The 21098-nt window shown below is 42.3% G+C and overlaps 2 protein-coding genes across 10 annotated transcripts in view; both read right to left on the bottom strand.

Annotated features, from left to right (window-relative positions):
* Positions 1-8312, bottom strand: part of LOC139423040 (misshapen-like kinase 1) — a 33176-nt gene extending 24864 nt beyond the window's left edge. For 4 of the 5 annotated variants that reach the window (XM_071174627.1, XM_071174629.1, XM_071174631.1 and 1 more), the window contains exons 1-7: positions 7285-7561; positions 4509-4574; positions 3865-4047; positions 3553-3663; positions 3307-3397; positions 2281-2411; positions 2152-2206 (exon numbers count right to left, since the gene is read on the bottom strand). In XM_071174627.1, coding sequence (XP_071030728.1) covers positions 2152-2206; positions 2281-2411; positions 3307-3397; positions 3553-3663; positions 3865-4047; positions 4509-4574; positions 7285-7341 — 694 coding nt within the window. In that variant the 5' untranslated portion in view covers positions 7342-7561. Of the gene's footprint in view, positions 1-2151; positions 2207-2280; positions 2412-3306; positions 3398-3552; positions 3664-3864; positions 4048-4508; positions 4575-7284 lie in introns of all 5 variants that reach the window. The other variant, XM_071174632.1, reaches the window with a different exon arrangement.
* A 4159-nt stretch (positions 8313-12471) lies between these two features.
* LOC139423037 (phospholipase D2-like) overlaps positions 12472-21098 on the bottom strand; it is a 31862-nt gene continuing 23235 nt past the window's right edge. For 3 of the 5 annotated variants that reach the window (XM_071174624.1, XM_071174623.1, XM_071174622.1), the window contains 6 exons: positions 18265-18378; positions 18002-18048; positions 17527-17661; positions 16601-16754; positions 13796-13913; positions 13214-13658 (listed from right to left, as the gene is read on the bottom strand). In XM_071174624.1, the coding sequence (XP_071030725.1) occupies positions 13434-13658; positions 13796-13913; positions 16601-16754; positions 17527-17661; positions 18002-18048; positions 18265-18378 (793 nt within the window). In that variant the 3' untranslated portion in view covers positions 13214-13433. Of the gene's footprint in view, positions 13659-13795; positions 13914-15028; positions 15176-16600; positions 16755-17526; positions 17662-18001; positions 18049-18264; positions 18379-21098 lie in introns of those variants that run through there. The other 2 variants (XM_071174621.1, XM_071174625.1) reach the window with 2 other exon arrangements.

The raw sequence follows: 21098 nt of genomic DNA, 5'->3' as shown, positions 1-21098 counted from the left end.
AGCAACACGTACGTATTGTCTTCCAAGCATAGCGAGCTTAACCTGTCTGGTTAGGTTATCAGCACAACAATAAAATGCCCTTTGTTAGGACGAATACATTGACGTTAGTTCTGATACTGCCCAAGGCATTCAGTACTTTCAGTGACTACATGTGGACTTCAGGAAACAGCAAAGGGAGCACCCCCTATCCACATCGACGGGACAGTAGTGGAGAAGGAGGAAAGTTAAGTTCCTCGGCGTATACACCATGGACAAACTGAAATGGTCCACCCACACAGACAGCGTGGTGAAGAAGGTGCAACAGCGCCTCCTCAACCTCAGGAGGCTGAAGAAATTTGGCTTGTCACCGAAAACACTCAAACTTTTACCGATGCACAATCGAGAGGATCCTGTCCTCTCGATTGGATCCAGGCTGCATCACCGCCTGGTACGGAAACTGCTCCGCCCCACAACCGCAAGGCTCTCCAGAGGGTACTGAGGTCTGCACAACGCATCACCGGGGGCAAACTACCTGCCCTCCAGGACACCTACACCACCTGATGTCACAGGAAGGACAAAAAGATCATCAAGGACAACAACCACCCGAGCCACTGCCTGTTCACCCTGCTATCATCCAGAAGGCGAGGTCAGTACAGGTGCATCAAAGCTGGGACCAAGACTGAAAAACAGCTTCTATCTCAAGCCCATCCGACTGTTAAACAGCCATCACTAACATTGAGTGGCTGCTGCCAACATACTGACTCAAATCTGTAGCCACTTAATAATTAAAAATTGGATGTAATAAATGTATCACTAGTCACTTTAAACAATGTTTACATACCCTACATTACTCATGTCATATGTATATACTGTATGCTATACCATCTACTGCATCTTGCCATCTTGATGTAATGTATCACTAGCCACTTTAAACAATGCCACTTTATAGAATGATTACATACCCTACATTACTCATCTCATATGTATATACTGTACAATATACCATCTACTGCATCTTGCCTATGCCGTTCGGCCATCCCTCATCCATATATTTCTGTGTACATATTCATTCCTTTACACTTGTGTGTGTATAAGGTAGTTGTTGTGAAATTGTTAGACATTACTGCATGGAAGCACAAGCATTTTGCTACACTCGCATTAACATCTGCTAACCATGTGTGTGTGACCAATAACATTTGATACATGGTGATTACACGACCAGTTTAAGTATGTCATTCTTGACCATGTTTGTGAAGTATAAAAACAGTTTATGTGCATCTGTGGGAACTTTTTAATGGGGATACATGTACCAACGTGCACACTTCACCGTTTAGTCACATGAGTTAAATCAGTCTGCTCATGTCAGACCAGAGGGTGGTTTTATCAGGTTTTGAAAAACAACAGCAATGCTAGCTAACAATTAGCCAGTAGCCTCCCAGTCACCAGTAGAAACTCAGTGTTGGTGAGAATGTGAGAAAGTCCGTATTGCATAATTCATTGACAACAGGCATCTGACGACAACAGCCCTCGACAGTCTGCCTGTCTGGGCTGTGTCACGCATACTGGGTGGGTACAGCAACAGCAGGAGCTCCAGGGAGAGAATCCCTTCTCCAGGCAGGCATCCCACTTCAAAGCTGCCTACGGTGGGAGCAGTGTGCAGTGATATGTGCTTGTGTTATGCGGTTTGATATAGAGAAGGCTCTCTAACACCACAGATCAATAGCCCCCTCACCTCGTATCTTACCAGTGACGAGACAGGAGTTTCATAATGTGGGAGATGATTAAATCTCTCCACTGCAGGCTTATGTTATGCAGAATGTGCTTTTAAGAGTTTAGGAGATAAATATCAGCTGTTTGAGTGTGTGGGTGAGTGTGGATGAAAAGGGTAATAAAGTGGAGATAGATGTGTGTGGGTGGGTGTGGATGAAAAGGGTAATAAAGTGGAGATAGATGTGTGTGGGTGGGTGTGGATGAAAATGGTAATAAAGTGGAGATAGATGTGTGTGGGTGGGTGTGGATGAAAAGGGTAATAAAGTGGAGATAGATGTGTGTGGGTGGGTGTGGATGAAAATGGTAATAAAGTGGAGATAGATGTGTGTGGGTGGGTGTGGATGAAAAGGGTAATAAAGTGGAGATAGATACGTGTGGGTGGGTGCACTGAGCTGTACTTACGAGGAGCTCCCTCTGCTGTCTCTATGGCTGTGATCCCCAGGGACCAGATATCGCTCTGTGGAGACATGTGAGATTTACTACCCACTCTCACACACAGACAGACACGTTAGGATGGAAAGGGGTCATTACCCTGTAGTCATAGGTAGAGTCGGGGTTCTCGTCACAGGCGATGACCTCAGGGGCCATCCAATAAGGTGTGCCAATGAAGGTGTTCCTGCGCCCCACGGTCCTGTCCAGTTGAGCACTCACCCCAAAGTCCACTGCACACAGTAGAGGACAGAGACTCAGTATTACTGGCTACATTTACATTTTTCAAGTCTTGATTAAGTTAAGTTGTAGATAAAACCATAATACAAATATGTAGTGTGCTTGATGGTGAGACAATTGAGCAATTTCTTCAGACTTAGGGAAGCTGCTATAAAACACAGACTGGAAGATTACATATGGAAACAAAGAGCAGGAATACATATTCATCACAACCAGGGATTGGACCCGGTTCAGGGAACAGAACCAAAACATAACTAAAATGTTTGAGGAACGGTAACAGAACTGGGAACGAAAGTGATCTCTAGTGTTCTGGAACAGAACCGTTATTTTAAAATCTTGGGAACCGATTAATAATGTTGTTTTTTTCGTACAAAAATATTCCTGTCTAGTATATAATTGTCATTTGGTGTAGTTATAATACTAGTAATAGCTTAAACACAGTCCATTTCAAACGACGTCATGATGTTCAGCGCATCAAGCCAAGCCCCCTCCATGTCCACCCCACTCCCTCTCGAGCTCTCCCCACCAGTGAAATTCCAATCGCATCTTGCGTCTGCACTTTCTGACCAATTAAACGTGTAAACAACTAGCTTACGCGTTCCATAGAAAGCTTCTCTATCTGTGCTAATGGGTCGAGTAAATTAATGAGCCATTTTGTAAAAACGATGTTGACTTCACAGGTTCAAAAAAAGAACGAAAATGTACTATGAACAGTCACGTTCTCTTGGTTTGAACCAATTTTATAAATGTATTTTCTGTCCAGAAACACTGGAACGGAAAACATACAAATGTTTGATTACAACAAGCCCACACACAGTACAGAAACGCATGTAAACAACAAGCAGCGGCAGAGAAAACACATTAACAGTTTAGAATCAATCATCTCACCGAGTTTGACCTCTGCGTTCTCTGTCAACAGCACGTTCTGGCCCTTGATGTCTCTGTGGATGACCTTGTGTTGGTGGAGGTGCGAGAGGCCCTGGGTATTAGAGAGGGGTCAGAGTTCAGTCAGGGGTTTGAGGCTCTCTGGAGGGCGTCTGTAATGGCACTTTTCCAATGCAGGGATTTATACTGGTGCTTGGCCTAAAGACTGTTTTGTAATGGTTCTATAGTGGGTGCACTGTGGTTCCTCACCCTGAGGATCTCTCTGCAGATGTAAGCGATCCAGTCCTCCTTCAGAGAGTTGCCCTTGGTGTTCTTTACCAGGTCTGTCACTGAGCCCGCCCCACAGAACTCCATCACCAGCTATACACAGACAGGAAGGAACTTAGCACACATAAATACAATGTTCAGTGTGTCTGTAATAAATAATATTTGCTGCATGCAATAAACCTAATCTAGTTTCTATGCATTATGGGGTTCATGGATATCAGAGAGAGCCCTATAAATGATGAAGCTCTCTCTCAGATTATACCACCAGACAGGGACAGAATCCATCAGACTGACCCAGAGCTGGTCATCATGTCCAGGAGGGCTCTTCTTGACGAAGGCTCCGTAGTAGGTGGCAATATTGCGGTGATGGCTGTACTTCTTCAGCATGTTGATCTCAGCCTTGATCTCTTCCTCTTCCTCCTCAGTCACGTCCATCACCTTGATTGCAGCCAACTGGCCTGTCTTCACGTGACGCCCCTGATTAAAGGCAGAGCAGACTTGATCATCTTATCTGGTCAATCGAAAACGAGAAAATTAAGTGAGTACAACAGATGTCAGCTCTAAAAAAGAATACCCTACATTTGAGCCAAAAATCTCTAATAGTTGAACGAACTCCTACCCTGGTTTAATCTGTTTTGAGAGTGATTATGCTGTGTTTCACCACATAATTTACTCTTCTTCTCTCCCCATTATCTCATTACCACTACCCGTCTCCTGGGCTCCTCCAACTGACAGCCTTAGCGTGGTCCTGCACAGGTGCACTAATCTGGCCTAATCTCAGATTTACTACCACAGCTGGAGTTGGAGACACTCAGGGGAGTAACTCAGACAGCCTCAATCTGAGTTTCAACCAGCTCAGTGATTCATCTGACTCATCCCCTCAGTGTCTCAACTGGGTCACTGAACTAAACTGGGTCACTGGCCCAAACTCATCTTACCTTGTACACCTGTCCATAGGTCCCATTTCCCACCACCTCCACCAGCTCAAAGATCCCTGCTGGGTCCTTGAAGAAAGAGTGATAGATTCATTAAGATTGGTTGCTCTCTGGCAGACTGAGACCAGAACACCAGGCCAGACAGACTGGGAGACAAGATGCAGAGACAGACATGGTACATTTAAATAGACTGGCAAATATATAGGCCTAGACCACACAAGCAAGGAGGCCTGAGCGCTATTGAGATGTTCTGAGACACATAGAAGCTCTAGACATCCATCCACCACTTATGTTATAGAACAATTTGCAAGAATGTTTCTATTTTTCCCCACCATAAGATAAAACCACAGGTGATGTTCATAATTCTAGCTAAATGCTAAAATTAGCCATCGCTTTTTTCCCTGGATAGGGCAAAAAGACACCCAGTTCCACTTTCACAGTGTGATTCATTATGGCCTGTGTAGGATCTGTGGGCGTTGGGGCTGCTTTGGGATGGAAGCATACAGCGTGACCATCCTGCTTTCATCTGGTTCCAATAATGGGCCTGTCTCCTGACTTATTCAAGTGTTTGTCTTTAACAGAGAACGCATTTAAGGAGAGGAGAGAGGTGTACAAGAGAATGAGGCATAGATAGATGTGAGCATTAGGGCTAAGGGGGTTGAGAGAGAAATGAAATAAACATAATGGGAATGACAAATCGTCCAATTAGTGCATCTATGCTGTGTGTAAGAGGAGCACTGAGAGCAGGAGAAGCAGGATCAAACTGACAAAAGGGTTGGAGTAAAAGCGCTGGATAGAGAGAAAGAATGAGATGACAGGGGTGAGGGGGGGGGGGTGGTATAGAGGAGGCTAATGCAATTATTATTATATTATTATTATTATATTGCTAATGCAATTATCCAGGGGGAAGAGAGATGGCAGCATCGCCCACGTCCAACGCAGAGAGGGAAGGAAGGAAGAAAGAGATGAAGGTGGGGGGTGGGGGGGGCGGAAGCTAGGGAGTGTGGAGCGCTGTACCAGCAACAAAACTGTCAACATTGATCAGAAAGTGCATGAGAGGAATACACACTGTGGACCTGTTAACGTCACTTCAGTCAACTTAACTTGGGTGCAGAAGTGCAAACTCCACCCATTAATAATGCTGTTGGATCTTTGTGTCTGTCAGAAGACTCCCCCTAATGTCTGTACTTACCTAAAGAAAAACAGCTTTTCCTCTCTCCCTCGACAAATAGGCCTATCAAATTCACAGATAATTTGGCCTTTAGACTCACTGTCTACTATCAAAAACTAAACCATAACAGAAACCATAAAAAAATGTCAAATCGAGAAAAACAACTGTCTGCAAAGGGGTCGGTCGCTCAAGAAATAGCCTAGAACAGATTTGGAAGTTGGAAGGTAAGCGTTGATTCAATGTGTGTTGACACTTGTCCTACCACCTGACATTTGTTGATATGGGGACTCAAAGAATCCAAGGCTTCCCCCAAAAAATCCATTACACAAAGCCTGTTCTACTAGCTAACTTTTGAGTCTTCCACAGAAAACAGTCATGCACTAGTACTAGCCTTGATTGTACTTGTAGGCTATGTGAGTGTTTATGTGTAGCAGGCAGAGTGGGTGTTATATAGGACAGCAATCAAACAATGAGCTCTAGTGAATCATCCCTCTCAGAGCTCTCTCTCATCCCTCTTCTCTCAGAACGGAAAATTAAATAGCATTGCCTGGAGAGGTCTGGCCTGTAACTCGCTGTACTGAAATCACAAAAGTGTGTAGGTGAGATATACCGGTAGATATTAAATCTCCCTTTCTCAAACTAAAGTGCCTCTACTCTGTTGTTACATGCCACTAGTCTTTGTTTTGATGATATACTGACACTGGATCATGGTATCAGAACGGTCAACCTCCATGACGGTCCACATTACAAATAGATAACTTGAATGTCTATGGTCCTGGAGAATGAGCTCCCAGGTCTGGGTTTATTAATTATTTTTGTTCAACTTTCAACTTTCTGTTCAACTAATTTTAATGGTTTTGGAATATGCAAAACGGGAGTTTCACAATACACTTGTGGACCATTGTGTGCATGTCAGAGAGAGAGAGTGCAGTCAAAAACTCGGGTGAGTTTTTGAATTCCCACAAATCTATTTCAAATCATGCTTTGATAGCTCTTGGAAGAAATGTTTGAGATTACGTTTGTATTACTTCTAATGATACAAAAAAGAAAAGCCTACGAGGAAGTCGTGTAGCACACCACACTGTGGTAAATACACTTGTCAACACCTGTGTGTTGTGGTCTGTGAAGTTGTATGATAATATACGGGTAAAAAGTACACAAGATACAGTTCAACCGTTTGATAGATAGACTAGAAATCGATCAATGTGGGCTAGTTTTAAAATAATAAATGCAACGTAGATACAGGCCTGTTTTAAAAGCCATCGATCAAACGAATCAGGCCTTCATCCTATTCACCCAAGCATTTACAAAAATGGACTCAGATTGACCAAGGTGATATGGAAAAAAGCAAGATAGTGGAGTCAGTAGTGACACCCAATAGACTAAAATCTCGCAACCCTCTCTGTGCGTAACCCACAACTAGCCATTTACCTAAATATAACATTAGGTAGCTAACGTTAGTTAGCTCAAGCAAGCACCTCAAAACGTACAGCTCTAGTTGCAAGTTTCCAAAAAATGTATCATCAGTGAACTTTTGTCACGCTCATTGTGACAACTGGCTGCAGCTTTGAACTAACCTAGCTAACTAGATGTACAGTAGCCACTTACCCTCAAAGCTGCGAGGTCTATGTCATCCAAGCTTCGTGTGGTGGCGTTTTCAGACATGCTGGCAAAAGTCGTAGCTAACGTTAGTTAGCTAATAATTTAGCTACAAAATAAAAGCAGCAGCCAGTAGAAAATCCAGGTGGCCCAATGTTTAACTTAACTGTGTCCTGAGCTGTCAAGTCCCGCTCAGAACATCAATCCCTGATGAGACTCGACTTGCTAACTTAACTAGCTAACATAAACAAATGGTTGCAAAAATGGCAAGGTAAAACGCAGTTATCTAGCTAGTATACTAAGTTCAATTGCGTTACAGAGACCCAATCGTGTGCGGCACTCTCTTACTGCGTTCATTCTGGCAATAACGTCACTGCGTATATGCTGTTTGAAGGTCGTCGACAGATCATTTGAATGCTTCTAACTACAAATACAATGTAATTGTAATGTTAATGTTTGTGAGATTAAACAAGTAGATAGCTAGCTTGCCAAGTTAGCAGGCTAGATAATAACAGCGTAATACAAAGGTGGTCCGCAGCAGAGCTGTCACTTTTCAGTCTGCCACAACATGAACGCTATTCGCTAGCTAGCTACCCACGCACAAATCAAAAATAAGATTTATTGTACTTAAACATGGATTTTAACTACTCGCAATTCCCATCCTACAAATACTTAAAATGTTCCACAAATGAAGTAGCAAATGGCGAGCCGCACGATCAATGTGGAATGTACCGCTAGCCACGTCAAATGATCGACATCCGTACACAAACTTTCATTCCTTTCGCGTTGACAGTGATCGCGCCTTGCACTGCCAGTACCGACCGTGAAAAAACAAACAGTTTCTGTGCAGTCCCAATTGACCCTCGATCCATAAGCGTCATGGAGCTGATTCGTACTTCTACAATAGATACTTTAGGTAGAATAGTTGGTACCAATGATTAGGCAATTGATTTTCCGACAAATATAGTGCATAAACTTATTTCCTCGCCATGTTTTGGTATGGCCCATATGGATAGTCAGCGGACTCAACATTGTATGTTCTATGGCGTCTGTGATCGCATGGGCAGTGCATTCTTCTTTTATGGTATTATGGGGGTCCGTAAACAAATGTTAGAGGTGCATGCCGCCGCCAACTGGACAGGGGTGAATAAATACACAAAAGAAAAGTAAATTCGTTACAGGAATGGGGAAAAAACATGGATCTCTAAAAAAAACTACCCAACAATGATCATCAACAAAAATATTCCCACTCCTTCAGATAACTCATTCTTCCCTACTCAGGCTCTAGGGCCTGGGAGGGTGGGACTGCTCGAGACAGTACTCCAAGCAGCTCTTCAGATGTTAAATATTTTAATATTTTCCATTAAGCTATATGGTATTGTTTTAAATCATTTTGCTATTTGATTTGGAATTTTAAGACCCCTTGAAGTTTCCATTTATATGTATATATATATATATATATATATATATATATATATATATATATATATATATATATATATACACACTATCATTCAAAAGTTTGGGGTCACTTAGAAATGTCCTTGTTTCTTAAAGAAAAGCAAATTTTTTGTCCATTAAATTAACATCAAATTGATCAGAAATACATTGTAGAATTTGTTAATGTTGTAAATGACTATTGTAGCTGGAAATGGCTGGTTTTTAATGCAATATCTACATAGGCGTACAGAGGCCCATTATCAGCAACCATCACTCCTGTGTTCCAATGCTACATTGTGTTAGCTAATCCAAGTTTATAATTTTAAAAGGCTAATTGATCATTGGAAAACCCTTTTGCGATGATGTTAGCACAGCTGAAAACTGTTGTTCTGATTAAAGAAGCAAAAAACTGGCCTTTAGACTGGTTGAGTATCTGGAGCATCAGCATTTGTGGGTTCGATTACAGGCTCAAAATGGCCAGAAACAAATAACTTTCTTCTGAAACTCGTCAGTCTATTCTTGTTCTGAGAAATGAAGGCTATTCCATTTCAGAAATTGCCAAGAAACTGAAGATCTTGTACAACACTGTGTACTACTCCCTTCACAGAATAGAGCAAACTGGCTCTAACCAGAATATAAATAGGAGTTGGAGTCCCCAGTGCACAACTGAGCAAGAGGACAAGTACATTAGAGTGTCTAGTTTGAGAAACAGATGCCTCACAAGTCCTCAACTGGCAGCTTCATTAAATAGTACTCGCAAAACACTAGTCTCAACGTCAACAGTGAAGAGGCGACTCCGGGATGCTGGCCTTCTAGGCAGAGTTCCTCTGTCTAGTGTCTGTGTTATTTTGCCCATCTTCATCTTTTCTTTTTTATTGGCCAGTCTGAGATATGGCTTTTTCTTTGCAACTCTGCCTGTTATATTCGGCGCATGTGACAAATACAGTTTGATTTGATTTGATTCACACAGTCTCCTCTGAACAGTTGATGTTGAGATGTGTCTGCTACTTGAACTCTGTGAAGCATTTATTTGGGCTGCAAATTCTGAGGCTGGTAACTGAAATCATCCTTTGCAGCAGTGGTAACTCTGGATCTTCCTTTCCTGTGGCGGTCCTCATGAGAGCCAGTTTCATCATAGTGCTTGATGGTAGAAGTAGTATCAAATTAACTTTTAACAAGGCACACCAGTTAATTGAAATGCATTCCAGGTGACTACCTCATGAAGCTGATTGAGAGAATGCCAAGTGTGCAACACTGTCATCAAGGCAAAGGGTGGCCACTTTGAATAATCTCAAATACAACATACATTTTGATTTGTGTAACACTTTTTTGGTTACTACATGATTCCATATGTATTATTTCATAGTTTTGATGTCTTCACTATTATTGTAGAAAACAGTAAAATAAAGAAAACCCCTTGAATGAGTTGGTGTGTCCAAACGTTTGACTGGTACTGTACGTGTTCGTGAGAGTCTCATCTTTACACATCGGGGTGTGGTCCAAACTGTTTGGACGCTACAGACAGAAGTTGGCAGATCGGCTGTGCTTTTCCCATTCTTTTAGACAATTGTCCATTCCTCCTTGTTTCCACCGCCATAAGATTTAAGTTCACCATCTGCTTCCGCCATCTTCCTGCCGTCCATCCACCTCCCATAGTCCTCTACTCCGGAAACCGTCATCCTCCCTCCCCATGGGCAGTGCCAATGAGGCCATCTCCATTTTGAAGTAGTCAATGTTCTTCCTCCACTACTTCTATGAGTTGGTTAACAATCTGAAAGGGTGCATACTGCCACCTGGAGTGTGTTGTTTGAACAGTCATAAAGCCAAGGTTGGCGATTTACTGCTACCTGCAGTTATGGAATGTTTTCTCATGAGTATAATTCACTGGCTGACCCCTCCTGATGACCTGGATGGAATTATGTGATCCTTCATGAACACAAAAATTGTCCCACCCAGTTGAATATTTCAAAATGGTGAAAGTGCTCAATGGCGCTGCCCTGCTCAAACATGCATTTGGGCACTAAAATTCCTCTATCGCTGTTGTACAGCCCTTTTCATCTGTGTTGTCGGCTATTTCATCCCTTTCCAGCAAGTGTGTATACAACACCCTTTCCTTTCTACTCTTTTATTTGTTCTCTCTTCCCACTCCCCTCTGCCTACTGAAGAGTTCTATGGTACACCATCGGGGACAAATTACCTGAGAGGTGATCAGTAATGCATATTAGTGCGTTGTTCCTGTAGGCCCGGCTAGCCTACTGTTTACCTAGCTGACTAGGAAAATCAGATTGACATGAGACTTCAAAGTCAAAACCAGAGGCAAGTTAACTAATACTGTTCATAATAAAACTTTAAATGTTTAAATGTTAGGATGTTTATTAAATGTTACAAAGATACATTCTCACAGAAGATCCTTGAAAAAAATAAAAGCAGAGGCTATAACCTAGTTATTATAATAATTAGGTGATACATACATGTGATGCACATTAAAAGGTTTTAAAACATAGTGAAAGGTAGGCCTACACTGTTTAAAAGGTGGCAGACAGGTTTGTGAATAGACAGTGAATCTTTAACATTTCCATCTATAAATGGGGTTAAGACTCAGCATAAAGTATGAATGAATATAATAACCATTGATAGAGTTGAGAAATTATACATTTTATTTGGTGAAATGAAAATATGAAACCAATGCCAAAATCTAAAACAAAATTAGTAGTAGTTGTAGTAGGCATAGTATCATCAAATGAAATCAAATGTTATCTGGGGCGGAGGGCTGTTTTATGGACGAGACCTGGGCTCGGGAACATGACATTCCTCTCAGACAGTTAAGGGAGTCCACGGCCTTGTTCGCCCTGGATGGTAGTCCTCTCCCCAGGATTCAGCGTGAGACGCTACCTTTAACCCTCACTGTTTCTGGTAATCATAGCGAAACCATTTCTTTTTTAATTTTTCGTTCACCTTTTACACCTGTTGTTTTGGGCCATCCCTGGCTAGTTTGTCATAATCCTTCCATTAATTGGTCTAGTAATTCTATCCTTTCCTGGAACGTCTCTTGTCATGTGAAATGTTTAATGTCTGCTATCCCTCCTGTTTCCTCTGTCTCTTCTTCACAGGAGGAGCCTGGTGATTTGACAGGGGTGCCGGAGGAATATCACGATCTGCGCACGGTGTTCAGTCGGTCCAGGGCCACCTCTCTTCCTCCACACCGGTCGTATGATTGTAGTATTGATCTCCTTCCGGGAACCACTCCCCCCCGGGGTGGTCACATAGACATATTTAGCAGATGAAACAGTAGCAGTAGTAGGAGGAGGAGGAAGAGGAAAAGTAGTAGTGGTAGAAGTAGTATCACCAAATAAACATGACCATTTCAGTTAGTCTAAATAACTTGGTAAAATAAATTGGTTAAGCCTAATAATTTGATTATGCTGAGATAGGGACAACATGCTAGAATTCAGCATGCACATGAGACTATCAATGGAAACATAAACCTGTTACATGCATATAAACACTATGGCAGAAAATAGAACATCCCTGCTCCTTGTTCACCTGTCACTTGATTCCTCCCATCCCAGATTAGAAACGGTGCTTTACAAAAACACTATTTCCTTGCTCCCCTAGCTCAAAATGAAGTGGAATGTTCTGGACCACTGACAACCGGGTAAGTAATGTAACAATAATGTACTTGGTTGCCATGGTGACAGCAAAAATACGCAACAATTAAAGCACGCCAGGTGCACCCCCTGAATATCTTTTTCCTCATTCCCCTCTATTCACTCCATGACTCTCTTATGGTCCTTTGCCTTCCTCTTTTGCAATGGGCTCTCTCTCACATCCATGTCTTCCATATCACCTTCAATCTTTTCATAAAACTGTTTGATTCAGTCCATAGCTCATCGTACTCTGCCCCTGTTTAGCTCTCCTTTCCTCTTTGGCCACAATCTAGTCAGCTCTTTGTAACCATCACCATAACAACCACAAATGTTCTGACAGATTTGCTGGTACTGCATTGGGTAAGAGAGAGAGAGGCAGAGACAGAAAGAAAGAGGCAGAGAGAGAGAAAGAGGCAGTGAGAGAGAAAGAGGCAGTGAGAGAGAGGAGAGCTATCCACCCACAACCTTGCAACAACACATGTACTCAATGTTCTTCAATCATCTGAGACTCTTGACTTCTGATCGCCATTCCTCCCCCTGCCTATCATACAGTGGCATCCTGTTCCTGTTGTGTTCTATAATTGCAGACCCATACCTATGCCCTTTGAAAAAAGAAATACTCAGGTTCAGTATTATATCAACAAACACATTTGGTCAGTTGAGTGTAGCAATGATCTAACATCATAAAAATTTACTTTTAACATTACAAGAGTGGTAATCCTTCAAATAGCTATGTCTCAAAGTCACTTGGAGCACATACAAGGCTCATAATGCATTAGTATAGATTATCATCTAGTGTTTAATTTTTTCTTCCTCCATTTTAACAGAGTTCAAATTCACTCTGTATCATCTATGTAAACATCCTAAATGCCTTGCATTTATTTGCATTCTTCTAAGACACATCAGTTAGTGTTTTTTAGCTAGGTGAGTTGAGTATACATTTTGTTCCAATCTTTTGATTTACAATGGAGTGGAATCTGGTCAATGCGATACAAATCTATAAAGCTCTCTCCTGCTGGACTGGGCTTTTCCAGTGTCATCTTGGTCCTTGTGGCTGGTAGCCTGGTACTCTTATGTCCAGAGTTCTGTTGGAGCCATGCCCTCCTTGCTGCCCAGTGGGGGGAGCAGATTCTCCTCAGACAGGAAGTTGAGGGGGAAGTGGACCAGTAGCCCCCTGACGGCCTCCAGCTCCTCTTTAGCCTGCTGGGGGTGTGTGTCACACAGGCGCTCCAGGCCTGAATGCTCCTTCAGCTCCCTCATGTTGTGGACAGAGTTGCAGGGGAGGCAGCGGAAGATCTGTTCCGGGTAAAGGGACGGAACAGTCCATAGGGAAGGTGAGCAGCAGAGAGGACAGGGAGAAGGGAAAGAGAGAGTGGATGTCATTGAGGATGCACATAAAAGATAACAAAAATAGCTTTTAGTTCTATTCATACCTTGTCATAAATCTTAGCATTCAGTTTTGCCGTCGTGTTCCACCCCACAAAGAAGAACAGGTCACTGATTGGGTCATCGATGTCGATCTGGGGTTCAGAATCGGCTCCTAAAAGCACCCTGGGAAGTACATGCACATAGAGTTGTAAGTCAGTTACTGCCAAGCAGCTATGTTAACTGCACATTCAAACTGTTGCTAGAGTGACAGTTTGTATTACAGTATCTGAGTAGAGGTTGATGCAAAAATTCATATTTAATTTTTTTTTTTTTTAAATAAAAAAAATATTTCCTTCATACAGGGAATGATGACCACGCCTGCGCAAAATTGTCGTCTGAGATGGTTCCCTTGGAAACTAGAGGATATACTTGGTAGCTGCTGATTCGAAATGAATAGCTCTGCTGGCATAATAGGCTGCAGACAAGCTCTGTGAGAAGTATGCATATTCTGTCTAGGATCTTTAGGTACAGTGTCAGTGCATCACAAATGCCATCAATTGCTAATCAATAGATTCATCCACTAGCAGTGGAGTCAGCATTATTAGTATGTCAGTGCAGGGACCTTGGTTACAACCTCCCTCGCTAATATAAGGACGGCTATGTGAGAGTGGTTCATCTCGTTAGAAACCTTTCATGTCCAAACACCCCAGATTCAACACAGACACACTACATGACCAAAAGTATTGACCAAACTGTTGCCACAAAATTGGAAGCACAGAATCATCTAGAATGTCATTGTATGCTGTAGCGTTAAGATTTCCCTTCACTGGAACTAAGGGGCCTAGCCCAAACCATGAAAAACAGCCCCAGAGCATTATTCCTCCTCCACCATACGTTACAGTTGACACTATGCACTGGGGCAGGTAGCGTTCTCCTGGCATCCGCCAAACCCAGCTTAGTCCGTCAGTCTGCCAGATGGTGAAGGGTGTTTCATCACTCCAGAGAAAGCATTTCCACTGTTGCAGAGTCTGAGCAGTTGTTGCTCCTAGACATTTCCACTTCACAATAACAGCACTTACAGTTGACCGGGGCTGCTCTAGCAGGGCAGAAATTTGAGGAACTGACTTGTTGGAAAGGTGGCATCCTATGACGGTGCCACGTTGAAAGTCACTGAGATCTTCAGTAAGGCTATAATGAGTGCGCTGAGAGTCGGGAAGCAAGTTCAGGGAGTGAGTGTTTTAATAAATAAAAGAACCACAAACCACGTAACACAAACAACGCACCGACATGAGAACAGAGTGAATAACACCTGAGGAAAGAACCAAGGGGAGTGACAGATATAGGGAAGATAATCAAGGAAGTGATGGAGTCCAGTTGAGTGTCATGAGGCGCAGGTGAGCGAGACGATGGTGACAGGTGTCCGAGATAATCAGCAGCCTGATGACCTAGAGGCCGGAGAGGGAGTATATGTGACAAAGGCCATTCTACTGCCAATGTTTGTCTATGGAGATCACATGGCTGTGTGCTTGATTTTATACACCTGTCAGCAACGATTGTGGCTGAAATAAACACATCCACAAATTTGAAGGGGTGTCCACATACCTTTGCATATATAGTTGTATATCATTCCCATACCACTCAACGTCAGTAAACCTCTCTATCAGTGAACTGCCATACAACTCTCCGTCCGTGGCCTCCAACGGCTCTTAAACGCAAATAAAACTAAATGCATGCTATTCAACCGATCATTGCCCGCACCTGCCCGCCCATCCAGCATCACTGCTCTGGACGGCTCTGACTTAGAATACGTGGATAACTACAAATACCTAGGTGCCTGGCTAGACTGTAAACTCTCTTTCCAGATTCACATTAAGCATCTCCAATCAAAAATTAAATCTAGAATCGGCTTACTATTTCACAACAAAGCTTCCTTCACTCACCTTCGTAAAACTGACCATTCTACCGATCCTTGACTTCGGCGATGTCATCTATAAAATAGCCTCCAACACTCTACTCAGCAAACTGGATGTTGTCTATCACATTGCCATCCGTTTTGTCACCAAAGCCCCTTATACTACCCACCACTGCGACCTGTGCGCTCGCGTTGGCTGGCCCTCGCCAAACCCACTGGCTACAGGTTATCTACAAGTCTCTGCTAGGTAAAGCTCCGCCCTATCTCAGCTCGCTGGTCACCATAGCAGCACCCACTTGTAGCACACGCTCCAGCAGGTATATCTCACTGGTCATCCCCAAAGCCAATTCCTCCTTTGGTCGCCTTTCCTTCCAGTTCTCTGCTGCCACTGACTGGAACGAACTGCAAAAATCACTGAAGCTGGAGATTCCCACCTCCCTCACTAGCTTTAAGAACCAGCTGTCAGAGCAGCTCACAGATCACTGCCCCTGTTAATAGCCCATCTGTATACAGCCCATCTATCTACCTCATTCCCATACTGTATTTATTTATTCTGCTCCTTTTGCACCACAGTATCTCTACTTGCACATCCATCTTTTGCACATCTCCCATCCAGTGTTTAATTGCCATATTGTAATTACTCCGCCACCATGGCCTATTTATTGCCTTAACTCCCTTATTTGACCTTATTTGCACTCACTGTATATAGACTTTGTTTTCTTTTTTTCTACTGTATTATTGACTCTATGTTTTGTTCATTCCATGTTTAACTCTGTGTTGTTGTATGTGTCGAACTGCTATGCTTTGTCTTGGCCAGGTCGCAAATGAGAACTTGTTCTCAACTAGCTTACCTGGTTAAATAAATGTGAAATTTAAAAATAATTTTAAAAAATAAACTAATTTAATGTAAAATCACAGACAGTGCAGAAGTGTATGGACTCTTTTCCTGAGTCCGAACCTGAAACACTCTTTGCGCAGGGCCAGAGTGAGGGGTCCAGCCTGGTACTCCTCTCCCCCCATAATGGAGGGGATCCTCTCCTCATCCTCCACCAGCACAGCCAGCTCACTGTCCCGGCTCCCCAGCATACTGCGGTCATTGATGTTAGCTGAGCCTGGATGGAGGGAGCACAGAGAGAGTGGAGGGAATAGAAACCGGAGGAGAGAAAAAGAGAGACAGAGCCAGAGACAGAAAGAGAGTTGTGGCACTAATATCAGTGACGATGGCCATAGATGCTGCAGCGACTTGCTTACAACAAAGTATATGAGTTGGTAGCAGCAAACTTTCTTAATACCAAGACAGAGAAGATAGAAGGTTAACAAAAAACATTGTTTATAAAACACCTTTCCTGTGTTTCAAGGACTCATCCTTATCTAGCTGACAGAAGCATCATAATTACTGTACCCTACCCAGTCCCAGTGTAATCATAATAATATCATAGCATGGAGCCAAGCAAGCTCAAGAGTTTCAGTGGGTTGTACCTACATTACACAGTGTGGAGTGCATGTTTTTCTATAACGATTCCATCTACCTCGGGAAAAAATGCATTCATCTTCAATGAGGGGGGTGCCGTTTAAGTTCCCCTTCCCTCCCTCCCCTAAAGTCCAGTATGTTTCTATAGCTGAATATTTTATTAGCTCTGCATATCATTCACCTTGTGATTATTATGCAGAGACAGTAATTAGCAGCCTGTGATTGATCCCAGTGATGTCACAGTCACAAGCTGCGTCGGAAATGGAACCCTATTGCCTATAATACACTACTTTTGGCGAGAGCAAAGGTAGTGTACTACAGTATATAGGGAATAGGGGGCCATTTTGGAAACAGCCACAGTGATGCCCCATCCCGTCTCATCTGTAAGTGTGGCTGTGATGACAGTGGCTCACCGATGATGTAGCGGCGGTCGTCAGCTATGAGGGTCTTGCTGTGTACGTAGATGAGCTCTGTGACCAGGGACTGGGAGAGCTGGGAGTGTGTGCGCAGGCCACACAGGGTGATGTACTCGCTCCACTGGTCCTCAACTGGGGGTAGGGAGACATTGGTTGGCTGACACACTGGCATAGAGCTGAAGCCAATGAATAAATGAACGCTAACGAAGCAGGACCACAATTTAAACATGAGAAGACAGATGGGCGTTATAGGAAAAGAGGATGAAATGATTAAGTATGGGGAGAATGGAGAACTATACTATAGATAATATAGATAGTAAAGTTAGATACCTAGTATGAGCCTTCAGTTAGCGGAAGGGTAAGCCATACACAGGAGAGAAAGAAAAGCAGAAATATTATCAGAGATGAGACAGACAGACGGACAGTAATTCCAGATATTAGGTTGAATTGGAAATAAGGAAACAAAACTCACGTTCTCTCAGTCTCATCAGTATGGAGTACTCTCCACGGCACATGGTCCTGTCGTGAAAAATACATATTACTTACACCATCAAATCGACAAAAATCTTTAAAGTTGTTTTCTTAAAACACAAATCACTACACAAAATGTATGTTTTAAAATTATGCAGTATGATACTGTAAGTGATTGTGTGCTACCTTTTACTGTGTGTGTGTGTGTGTGTGTGTGTGTGTGTGTGTGTGTGTGTGTGTAGGCCCATAAGGGAGGGTTCTGACCTGTAGGTGAAGTGTAATATGGCCTGGATGGCTTTCCCACCCCCCTCGCTGATATCTCCTTCAAACCCAGGAAGCAGGGGCACCACCACAAACACCCTGTACTTCTTCTGCTCACTGAGGAACAGCAATAGAGTTAGGGAATGTGGTAGAAGAGGAGAGGGGGTTATATATAATTTAATTCAACATTGTTTTCAGGGAATATTCCATGAGTATGGAAATCAGCTCTCCATCAGGGCAGGGATAGTAGTGATCTTAATCATTATCGACCCATTTCAAGGCTCCGCGTCTGGCTAAGATTCTTGAATCCTGGGTAAATGTACAATTTATCTTTTTTTTTATTTTTTTTAAATCTGCGAAATGTATTTTAAATGTAAACCAATCAGGGTTTAAGCCTGGGCACAGCACTATTAAAGAAACAGCTTTGTTGTTAATGATCTTGTCAATGCTTTCGACACTAAAATGAAATGTGCTACTTTGTTTGTGGACCTGTCAAAAGCTTTTGATACTGTTGCCTGAGCTCTGACGCAGGGTTCATAGTTTCACGATTATCTCAGTGAAAGAACTCAGGCCATCGTGATACAATACCAGTCAGAAATTCGGACACACCAACTAATTCCAGGGTTTTTCTTTATTTTTACTGTTTTCTACATTGTAGAAAAATCAAAACTATGAAAAAAACAGACAGAATCGTGTATTAAGCAAAAAAGTGTCAAACATTTTTTTAGATTTGAGATTCTTCAAAGCAGCCACCCTTTGCCTCGATGACAGCTTTGCACACTTTTGGCAATCTCTCAACCAGCTTCATGAGGTAGTCACCTGGAATGCATTTCAATTAACCGGTGTGCCTTGTTAAAAGTTAATTTGTGGAATGTCTTTACTTCTTAATGCGTTTGAGCTAATCAGTTGTGTTGTGACAAGGTAGGGGTGGTATACAGAAGATAGTCCTAATTGGTAAAATACCAAGTTCATATTTTGCCAGAACTAGCTCAAATAAGCAGAGTGAAATGACAGTCCATCATTACTTTAAGACATGAAGTTCAGTCAACCAACCCGCAGCACGCGCTCCAGCAGGTATATTTCACTGGTCACCCCCAAAGCCAATTCCTCCTTCGGCCGGCTTTCCTTCCAGTTCTCTGCTGCCAATGACTGGAACGAACTGCAAAAATCACTGAAGCTGGAGACTCATATCTCCCTCACTAGCTTTAAGCACCAGCTGTCAGAGCAGCTCACAGATCACTGCACCTGTACATAGCCAATCTGTAAATAGCCCATCCTACTACCTCATCACCATATTGTTATCTATTTTATTTATTTTGCTCCTTTGCACCCCAGTACGTACCGCTACTTGCACACTCATCTTCTGCACATCTATCACCCCAATGTTTAATTTGCCATACTGTAATAATTTTGCCACTGTGTCCTATTTATTGCCTCACCCCCCTTATCCTACCTCATTTGCACACACTGTATATAGACTTTCTCTATTGTATTATTGACTGTAAGTTTGTTTATTCCATGTGTAACTCTGTGTTGTAGTTTGTGTCGCACTGCTTTGCTTTATCTTGGCCAGGTCGCAGTGGTAATTGAGAACTTGTTCTCAACTAGCCTACCTGGTTAAATAAAGTTTAAATAAAATAAGAAAAACTGAAAATGCGGAAAATGGCAAGAACTTTTCAGGTTTTCTCAAGTGCAGTCGCAAAAACCATCAAGCGCTATGATGAAACTGGACCGACACAGGAAAGGAAGACCCAGAGTTATCTCTACTGCAGAGGATAAGTTCATTAGTTAACTGCACCTCAGATTGCAGCCCAAATAAATGCTTTCAAGTTCAAGTAACAGACACATCAACTGTTCAGAGGAGACCGCGTGAATCAGGCCTTCGTGGTTGAATTGCTGCAAAGAAAACACTACTAAAGGACACCAATAATAAGAAGAGACTTGCTTGGGCCAAGAAACACGAGCAATGGACATTAGACTGGTGGAAATCTGGTCTCCAAAATCACCTGACCTCAACCCAATTGAGATGGTTTGGGATGAGTTGGACCGCAGAGTGAAGGAAAAGCAGCCAACAAGTGCTCAGCATATTTGGGAACTCCTTCAAGACTGTAGGAAAAACATTCCTCATGAAGCTGGTTGAGAGAATGCCAATAGTGTGCAAAGCGGTCATCAAGGCAAAGGGTGGCTATTTGAAGAATCTCACATAAAATATATTTTGATTTGTTTAACACTTTTTTGGTTACTACATGATTCCATGTGTGTTATTTCATAGTTTTTCTACAATGTAGAAAATTTTAAATATAAAGAAAAACCCTTGAATGAGTAGGTGTGTCCAAACTTTTGACTGGTACTGTACATAAAAGGTGAACCACGGGTAGATTATTTCTACATTTATATAAACAGCATTGGTCAATCTGTTAAAAATTGTAAACTTAATCTACAGTATATATATTGTGTATGTTTAAATTGTATTATACAGGGCGCATTTGGAAAAGAGAACTAGGTCTCAATATGTCTTCCCTGTTAAAATAAAGGTTAAATAAAACATTTAAGAAATATAAAAACAAGAAACAATGTGGTATTTGTGACATTAACAATATTGAATCATGATTATTTAAGTTGACTCGATACAGACCATCAACTAACAAGCAAGTATAAAACATGTATAACCAGGGGTGAAAGTAAGTAGATACTGTAAAATAAATAGTGTGGGTACGCCATACCGGTAAAATATGAGCCTATCACATTAATTCAAACAAAATGTATATCAAACTGTAAGCTATTACACCACTTTTTATCATTACCGCATGTCAGAGGCATGAACAATTTGAAAATGG

This window comes from Oncorhynchus clarkii, chromosome 12, assembly GCF_045791955.1.
Source record: "Oncorhynchus clarkii lewisi isolate Uvic-CL-2024 chromosome 12, UVic_Ocla_1.0, whole genome shotgun sequence".
Lineage (NCBI taxonomy): Eukaryota > Metazoa > Chordata > Actinopteri > Salmoniformes > Salmonidae > Oncorhynchus > Oncorhynchus clarkii.
Note: the sequence above shows the minus strand (reverse complement) of the source record. Positions and strands in the feature narration are given on the sequence as shown.